The sequence below is a fragment of the Gymnodraco acuticeps genome, unplaced genomic scaffold (assembly GCF_902827175.1).
Source record: "Gymnodraco acuticeps unplaced genomic scaffold, fGymAcu1.1, whole genome shotgun sequence".
NCBI lineage: Eukaryota > Metazoa > Chordata > Actinopteri > Perciformes > Bathydraconidae > Gymnodraco > Gymnodraco acuticeps.
In genome coordinates, this window is record NW_022992231.1 from 147,292 (window position 1) to 156,743 (window position 9,452).

At 39.1% G+C, this 9,452-nt stretch overlaps 1 protein-coding gene and 1 pseudogene across 4 annotated transcripts; one reads left to right on the plus strand and one right to left on the minus strand.

The window, feature by feature from the left end:
- Window positions 1-841: 841 nt before the first annotated feature.
- On the minus strand, window positions 842-3,435 carry LOC117539826 (annotated as a pseudogene).
- On the plus strand, window positions 3,038-9,225 carry LOC117539830 (calsequestrin-1-like). 4 transcript variants are annotated; one of them, XM_034206169.1, is made up of 12 exons: window positions 3,038-3,193; window positions 3,427-3,536; window positions 3,731-3,770; window positions 3,888-3,916; window positions 4,523-4,574; window positions 5,405-5,466; window positions 5,661-5,693; window positions 6,435-6,483; window positions 6,656-6,720; window positions 7,237-7,275; window positions 7,656-7,697; window positions 8,339-9,225. In XM_034206169.1, the coding sequence occupies exons 2-12, from the start codon at window positions 3,434-3,436 to the stop codon at window positions 8,497-8,499; spliced, it is 675 nt and encodes a 224-aa protein (XP_034062060.1). In that variant the 5' UTR covers window positions 3,038-3,193; window positions 3,427-3,433; the 3' UTR covers window positions 8,500-9,225. The 4 variants fall into 4 exon arrangements, with proteins under 4 accessions (XP_034062060.1, XP_034062059.1, XP_034062058.1 ...); XM_034206168.1 differs by lacking the exon at window positions 3,038-3,193 and adding an exon at window positions 3,256-3,356; XM_034206167.1 differs by lacking the exon at window positions 3,038-3,193 and having other exon boundaries at window positions 3,363-3,536.
- Window positions 9,226-9,452: the final 227 nt, after the last annotated feature.

Below are 9,452 nucleotides of genomic sequence, written 5' to 3' on the forward strand. Positions count from 1 at the left end.
TTTTTGCATTGGATTTCAGTATATTGCAGAAGATAAGCTCTGTGGCAAACAACCGTTTATGATACTTAACAGGTTTTGTTCAGCAGGATAATCTCCACATATTTATACCACTAGGATCATTGAAGCGTAAATGCAGCATTAGCTCTTTACTTCTGCCGCAGAAGTAAAGAGCTAATGTTGCGTTACAACCACCGTAGCACGGCTGCGCATCACCACGCTAAGCTAAAAAGCGGCTAATATTCGTTGTGATGAGAACTAAAGAGTTCGTCGCTTTCACACTGCGGTACTTTTCCCACAAAGGTTCATGTGAACTCTTTAGTTCGCATGAACTAAGTACAGATCGCGTTCACACTGGAAAAGTCCCTGGGGGTGGATTAGGCAAATGAAGCCGCTGACGTCACTTGTTCTTCTTCTTGCTTTGGGCTTACTGGCAGGCCGCAAACCACTTCACGGCGTAGAAGCTGCTGGGACTCCCAGCAGCTTCTACTGAAGCCTTCCGAGTAAATCGCCAGAACGCCGACACCTCCTCATCTCCACCGCTCCCATGTTTTTATTTTGTGTTGCCATAAGTTAGTCTCTCTGCGTTTCTGCGCTGGGCTAATGCTAATGCTAATAATGCTAGGATAATAAAATGGCGGCTTCACAAAACTTTTTGGGAGTTTTTACGGGGCGTGGTTTGCAATCCGCCCAGCCAATCAGAAATTTAGCTCTTTTCTCACAAAAGAGCCGTTCGAAAGTCCCTGCTCTCTAGCAGGGACTTTCGAGGGGGGTAAAAAGGTTCACATGAACTAATTTTAGTACCGGCTCTTTTTGGTGTGAACGCGATAAAAGAGTTCACATGAACTAAGTTCACATGAACCTTTGTGGGAAAAGTACCGCAGTGTGAAAGCGCCTCTATGAACTAAGTTCGCATGAACCTTTGTGGGAAAAGTACCGCAGTGTGAAAGCGCCTAATGAGAGCCTTCCAATGTCCTTGTAGGCCAACCACCATGAACACAAGAGCCTCAGTAGCAACATCGGTCTCATTGTTTCCATCACCCATGTCTACAAAACCAGACATTGACTGGTTATGTGGATTATATTGCACATGTTTTCTGATGGCCATGGCATCCAACATGAGTGCAACACATCCATATTTAGCCTGGTCTTCCTGGCATCTTCTCTCCAGCATATCCAGCATCATCTTGTTCAGGCCAGAACACAGCCACCTGTAAACAAATTGAGAAGTAGCTATTTAACGTATTTGCAACCGTAATTTCCAAAAATGAAATTGAACAACATTAAGACTACCTTTGTAATGTATGTGGTATGAGGGAGGGGAGATTGTTAGTCTCTCTCTGAGGTATTTGTATGCCCTTTGGCCACCATGTAGATGGAGTTGTGAGGTGCAAACTCTTCTGTGGGCCTTTGAGTACTCATGGCCCTGCTTTGCCCTTGCAAGTCTATTTGAAGATCTGTAATTTTGTTATGAGAAAATTAATACTTCCCCTTCCATATAATAACAAAGGAGTTTAATAAAGAGTTTAAGAGTAAGATGTACATGAATTTCAAAGTGCTAATATTTCATCTTACCTGAGTAGAAATCAAGCCTCTCTTTGAGTTCTCATTAATGAGGTTCTTTACCTCAAATCCCCCAATAAGACTCCTCACTGTGGTCTTTGCCCTCTTTTCTCTAGCCATGGCATTCGTCCTCTCTCGCTCGAGACTCTCCAATCTTGCTAAAGCCCTCATTGCGTCTGGCCTTAAGAGCAGTAGGAGAAGCAGGCAAGACATAGCTATGATCCTAGTAGAAAGAGGGATGAACATGGTTTGAGTGATGTTTCACTTCACACACATCACTTTGACACAACTAGAGTAGGCCCACATTCTTTCTTAAAGTCATCACCTGTCAAAGCCACTGCCAGCATCGTGTGTGTGTGTGTGTGGTGTGGTGTGTGTGTGTGTGTGTGTGTGTGTGTGTGTGTGTGTGTGTGTGTGAGGAATGCATGTTCAACATGTCTTCAATTGTGTGTGTATGGGTTTATTTGTGAGTGTGTTTAATATGAGTGGCAGCAAACAAGAGAGATTTTACTTTGTCTAGGACCATTATGATATGATGTTGAAAATAGAAATACACACATCATTAGGCTGAGGTTGTGAGTGTGAGGTTGAAGCTTCTGGGTCGTCCTGAGGGGCCACAGACAGGCTCTCTTCAGCTTTTCTGGAAGTAGACGTAGTCCTGCCCTTTTCCGGCTAAAATGAAGAAGCATAATACTTGAAAAGAATATATATATATATATATATATACACACACACACAAACACACACACACACACACACATACACAGGGATAGGTATTTCACCCTGCCTTGTTATTGATAATAGAATATTTACATTTATGAATGCTAATAGCCTTATGATGATACACCTACTCTTTGGAGGTGAACCGGGAAGCTGAAGATGGAGGGAATAACACCATCTCTGAGTCGGACAATCTGTCCTGTCCTGTCAAACTCGTCCTGCTTAAAATGCTCACTGCAAATCACCAATGACTCGCTTGCAGTGAACCCTTCCCTCCTCAAAGCAACTTCCCACTTCTTCCTCATATCTTTGTCTTTGGGAAACCTTCAAAATAAAAACGGGAGATTTGAGAGAGTCAACACAAACACTTTTTTAAGAAGGAGGTCAAGCTTATTTTCTTCCTTCTTCTTCTAGATAGATTAGATTAGATTTTACTTTATTCATCCCACAACGGGGAAATTCACTTGTTACAGCAGCATATGATTTATAAAGTCTCAGTTGGCCATAAACATAATGTTTGCTGGCTACGATTTCGCTGGCGGACATCAATACAGTACAATAATATTCTATTTACAAAATACAACCAATAATAATGTTGAATCTTACTTGTGAAAAGTATCCCCCGACCCCTGTTCGCAATCGTCCGCCGATTTGCACAGCAATACGCCGCACAGTGCTCTGGTATCTTGAAACCTCTGCTGTCTAGTATGGGTAGAATGTCTGTACAATATGGGTAGGATGACCGGTCCAAGATGGCGGCCGTATTCTTGCGCCCCAGCAGCCAATGCGGCGCTCTACTCTTTATATGTCTATGGTTTATTTAGCTAATTATTAGCAACCACCATTTTTATAGAAGCTTCGGACATTCACGTGTGTGATAACTACTGACATATTTTATGGTGTAGAACAAAAGGTGAAAATCTCTTCAGCTTGTGATTACCACAGAACTTATTTCCGGCATCTAACCACAAACACGTAAAAAAAAAGTTGACTGAGACGAGGGAACAAGAAGTGCTAAGTCTCTCCTGGTTTTAGACTCATCACTGCACCGCTCCATTGATTGCTACTTTTGAAAGGTTTGATCACCAGTCTGGCCTAAAGTATAGAAATAATGTAATATTGAAATGTTTCTCACGTTGTCTCCAGATGAAACATGGCCGTCTCCTGGTTCGTCTGGGTTCTGTCGGCAGCCGTCCTTGTCTCTGTGGTGCTGCTGGCGCTGGTGTGTCTGCACTGCAGGAACAGAGGGCCTCTGGGTGGGCGGCCGTCTCTACTCACACAGCACACACACACGTGGTTCATCGTGACCTCAATATTACATCCTGTGGTCTCAAACCAGTTTCATGTTTTCACACATCTCATGGTCACTGCCACAGTGCTTTATAGCTTCTGACAGGTGCTTTTATTTCAACCATTTAAATAATAATGTATTTCTGTTTCCTCCCATCAGTCTCCATCAGGCAAGCGAATGTTTCAGAGGAATACATGCCGTAAGCCTTTACTTCTACAACACATAGCTAAAAGATCATATTTTTAAAGTACAATAATTCAGATTAATGTCAGTGTTTTATGAAATAATGACTGATTTTCTTTCTTCTGTTAATCAGATCCACTGAATTCAGAGTCATCCATCCCTGTAAGTCTGAAACACCTGAAAAGGTGTAAAGAAGTTTATTGCACAAAGTCTGTGGCAATTCTGAGGGGTCGCTCCACAAAAAAGCCACAAAGCTAAATGCGGCTAATGTTTGGCGTGATGATGTTTTGTGCTCTCATTAATAACTTGATAGCAACCGCTATGTTTTCATGACATATAGAAACTTCAGACATTCACCAGTGAGGTATTTACTGACGTATTTTATGTTGTGGAACAAAACGTGATCTCGAGACGAGAGAGCAAGGAAGTGTTAAAATGTTAACTAATTTAAGGTTTTGAAACTCATTCCTGTACCACTCTATTGAAGTAGTGATTACATTTTCCCTTAGGTGTGCTCTTTAATGCATTAAATTATTGTTACGGCAAGCTAACAAAATATATACCTGCTCTTGTATATAAGAGGCTGTGGCTCGGTGGGTTAATGCGCTGATCTTCAAATCAGGGGAGCACTGGTTCAATCCCCACAGCAGTCAGCATGTGGTTGTGTCCCTGGGCAAGACACTTCACCCCAAATTGCCCACAGAATGTAATGTATGTAAGTCGACATGTAATGATGATGATGATGATGGTGACTTCCTTCGTGTTGAGTTGCAGCCCAGCAGAATTCTGATGTGAACTCCATCCACTTGCTGTCCCCTTTGTGAGTCACTCCTTCAAAACTAAACACACCTGCTGCCGTTCATAGAATCATGTTTTATAAGCTAATATTCTACGTGAATGATATTAATTCATGCTGTGAACTATATACAGCTGCAGCGTATGCAGTGGTGTAAAGTAACTCAGTAAATTAACTCAAGTACTGTACTTAAGTACTTTGAGATACTTGTATTTTACTTGAGTATTTCTATTTGATGTTCCTTTGTATTTCTACCCCACTACAAATCAAAGGTTAATCATGTACTTTTCCTCCACTACATGTATTTAATACCTTCAGTTACTTCACAGATGTGGATGAATGATGGTGAAATCTAACCAAGTGTTAAATCAGACTTGAGTTCCACCTGGAGTAAATTCACAAGCTACCCCTGCAGTATACAAGTCATTCAAACTAGCTGCACCTTAACCAGCTTTGAGAACACTTTCATGATCAATCATTATAAAACATATCATATATATTATTCTGAAATGGACCAATCTGCATAATCACTACTTTTACATTTGGGTACTTTAAGTATTTTGTGATTGCTAATACTTTTCTACTTTTACTTGAGTAACATTTTGAATGCAGGAAACTTTTACTTGTAACAGAGTATGTATACTCTCTGGTACTTCTACTTTTACTCAAGTACAAGATCTGAGTACCAAAATAAAAATTGAAATGTAATTTCTCAATTGCGCCACATTTACATTCAAACAGTTACATCTTTACTACTTGTGAAAGCTCTAAAAAATATAAAATGTTCAAAGACCCTGCTTATGGTTGACAGTATTCATGTTTTAATTCAATTATATTTGTATTTTCCCGCTCAGCCTCCCCTTATCTGACCCTGGAACACAGCGCAGACAGAGATCCTACACCCCAACGGAAACTGGTGACATTCTGCTGTTTGATTTCATTTAAGATGTGTTGACTGTTTACAGCACCTTTGTTTGTTTTTGAACTTTAATTACTCTTGATCAATAAGTCATGTTAGTCGGAATTGCAGTCAAGTGTGTCACTTAAGTTAATTTGTTGCCGATCATACTTTATTCAGAAAAACAAAATCTTTTTTTTTCTGTTTTACAGAAAGTAATCCAAGTTATGAGAATCCAACAGACGGTAAGATTGGAACTGCAGCAACGTCATTTTCTTCCGTATTTAAGTATCAATCTGTCCGACAGCTTTAGTTAGTTTAGTTTAGTTACTGCAATTATTTATCCGCTTCCTGTCCAGTGTAAAGATTTCAAAGATGGCTCAATTAAATATTTGATCAAAGGTGATATATTTATAATTTGCTTCTTTATAAATTGCCTTTGTCCATTTCACTGCTTTTGGTATACATAATTAAAATGCAAAATATATTCATTATTAAATAAATTCATGAAATAAATGAATACAAAACAACATTTAAATAAATAAATACAGGGGGAAATAAAGTTAAAAAAGTAACATAAAATAGGTGATTTAATACACAGGTAAATAAATCAAATTAAAACAAATGATCAACTTATGTCACATTTTATCAATCAACTATTGCCTCTATCTAAATGTAAGTATACATTTAAGTAATTTTTTCTCCTTCCTGTCAAGTAAAAATAAATCTGATTTATTTTGATGAAAGCTGATGTGTTACTTTTATTTGTTGAGTAGATTCTCCTACATTTGAGTCTAAATAAAGTCATTTAAAAGCCTCTTGGATCAGCTGGAAAACGCTTTCTTCTCTGAAACTCATGAAACGTTTTGATCTTTTTAGAGAAACACTGTTCTGTATGATGATCTAATAGAATGTGATGCATCTCTGTATATTAAACAAGCCAACAGAATAAAATCTTCTCATTTGAATCGGCCTGTGTTCTGCAGGTCCGGACTACATCAACACTGAGAGCGATGCAGAAGACCCCGGATACATGTAGGAGAAACATCTGGAGCTAAGATTTATTTAAAGCTGGAACAGTAAATCAGAACTGACTGTTTGTCGTCCTCCTCCTCCTCCTCCTCCTCCTCCTCCTCCTCCTCCTCCTCCTCCTCCTCCTCCTCCTCCTCCTCCTCCTCCTCCTCCTCCTCCTCCTCCTCCTCCGCAGAATCGTGTTGCCTGAAGGTGAAACCCCTGTGACCAATCAGAGTCGAGCCTCCACGCCTAGTTCAGGTACAGTTTGGAAACCGGAAACACAAACTCAGACTTAAGTTTCACCCAGCATCCAGTTTATAAAGTCTCCCTGGCAAAAGTGACTTCACTTCCTTTTTCATTCAATGACACGTTTTAATGAAATTATGATTTGGGGATTTATGTTATTTTACACACCCTCTTCAAAATACATTTGAAGACTTATCAAAAGGCTTTTTTAATATTCCTGGTTTAGTTTGAAGTTTTTACTTTTATTCTGAGCTAAAAGTATGTTATTTAAACGTTGTGTATTTTATTGTTCCCTTTTTGTTTGGCTTGTAATATGAGAACATTGGATTGTACAGCCTCTACATCATGGAAAAAAGAAAATATCATGAGAACAAGAAAGAAACAAGGACAAACTAAGAATTGGAGCGAGAGAACAGTTACACATGATATGATGTATTCTATAATGAGACATCATGGTGGATCAGTAGATTTGAGGATACATGTTCATTATACAGGTCACATGTGAAGTAATGAGCTGTTTGTTTCCAGATGTTCTACATGACTATGAAAATGTCCCAACAAAGAAGGGTGAGTGTTTTAAGAGGGCGTCTGTCCTCTTTTGGTATATTATAATTGTAATTCCTTGTGTTTTAAGTGTCTAGTTTCCTATAAGAGCCAACAACTTTATTTTTTTTAGTCTTTAATAGTCTGTACTTTCCTCTTAACATCTTTCCCTTGTATTTTCTCTTATTCATTTAATCGTTTGTTTATTTTACATTTTGATGTTCTAAATCATCTTATTCCATTAACAAGAAGACAGTTCAAATGGATATTCTCTGAGATTAAAGTGGGACATTTAAGATAAAAAAACTCTAAATATGTATTTATAATAATGTTTATTTTATAATATTTCTAATTAGCCTGACAAACACACATTTAGATTTGTTGAATCTGTGTTTTCTCCTCAGAGGAAAAAGACTATCTGAACGTGGAGCTGCTGCAGTATCAGAGTGAGTTCTCAGATCACGTGGGTTTCTTCTTTGCTGTTCTTTCTTCCTCTGTGGTGTTCAACACAGGAAGTTGTGAGCTCTGTGGCTCAGTGCGACACATGGCCAAGACCCAGAGATGCGAGGCGACACAACAGTCGGGGGTCCGGCTGTGTCAGTTCTTTGGTGTCAGCTTGGTGTGTCCGGGCCTTAAGTCGCTTTGGATAAAAGCGTCTAACAAGTACCATGTAATGTAATGTCTCCCATGACGACAGTGCCTGATGTAAACAGAGAGCTCAGAATCCACTTTCTCAGTGTCACACCTTTACATTTACATTATTAACCAAATTCAAAGCAAAAGAAGCAAATCAGGAACCAGCTAATGGCTTACAAGAAAACTGGCTGATATGAATTTAGTTTTCTATCTAATCTTTGTATGTTTTGTGTACAAATATGAATCCGTTAAGAACTTAGCTGATAAATGTAGTGGTGTAGAAGTATGAAGTTGCATTCAAAGAAAAAGACTCAAGTAAAGTACAAATACCTTAAATGTGTTCTTTCTGATGACGACCTCGACACAAAATGTCAAATCTAATGCACAGAATATGATCAAATACACTGAGGGATGAACTCCATCTTCTATTATCTGTCATGTTTCTCAACAGGATCAACACCAGATCTGTCAGTTCGGAGTGACAGCACCACGGATGGAGACGATAACGACAATGTTGGTAAAGAAGATGATGATGGAGACGATGACGAAACTGATAGTGATGATGATGAAGGAAACTACGTCAACGTGCATGAAGTGACACTGACTGATTAAATTACTATAGTGAGCGCCATCTACACTTTTTTCCTCCTCCTTGAAGTCATGATGGCTTTTTTAGGTTGGATTTCAAACTGAGGAAAGAAACTGAAAAAGAGGATATTGCTAACGCACCAAACCAGAAGTTTGTCCAGCAGCAGAACGCTGCATCTGAACTGCATTAGTAGAATTTAAAAAGCCATAATAAATCCAAAATCTTACCGACAGAAAGCTGATTTCCACTGTTGGACATAGAGCGTATATTGGTCACCTTTTGATCAAAACAAAACTAGACAATTAAAGGCGTTGCTTTGTGAGATGATGATGGGAATTGTCATCATGTTATAGAATACATATATCAATCTAGGGCACCAACTCAAAAGTTAGCTTGTTTTGCAATTTATGAAATGATCTCATCTCTGCTGAGTACAGACAACGATGTACAAGTATGGATGATATAAATTCTGACATAAAACAAAGGGAGTCCACAGGGTTCAGTACTTGGACCACTTTTTTTCTTATGTATACTTGGAAATGATAATACTTTTAATTATTGATTAACCTGAGGCCTGTACTACGAAGCTGGTTCAACCTAACCTGGATATGTTTGAGTTAGCCGGTTGGCCTAATCCAAAACATACGTGCTCTCGCTAAACTGTACTACGACGCGAGTTATCAAGTGGATCGCTCAAGCCAGCCGTGCCCTATCGAGTTAGGTGCGCGTTCACATGCAAGGGGTGGTATTTGGAGCATTCGACCAATCACAAACATGGACAAGCGTACTGACAGCGCAGCGCCTCATACTTCCTGAATGAAAAGTGAACTTTAATATTAGACATATGAAGAAGTTAAACTTTAAACATCCATGACTTAAACACTTTATCCAGGATAAAAGCCACATAGCTGCACCTGCAAGGTGAATACAGCTGGTAACAGAACAAGTGTTTGAATGCGTACATTAACAGGTTTAT

Excerpts from the sequence above, each read along its gene's own strand:
- LOC117539830 (XM_034206169.1), top strand. The coding sequence starts at position 3,434 with ATGGCCGTCTCCTGGTTCGTCTGGGTTCTGTCGGCAGCCGTCCTTGTC. Across the intron at positions 7,276-7,655 it reads AAATGTCCCAACAAAGAAGG|AGGAAAAAGACTATCTGAAC; the intron begins GTGAGTGTTTTA and ends TTTTCTCCTCAG. Across the intron at positions 7,698-8,338 it reads GGAGCTGCTGCAGTATCAGA|GATCAACACCAGATCTGTCA; the intron begins GTGAGTTCTCAG and ends GTTTCTCAACAG.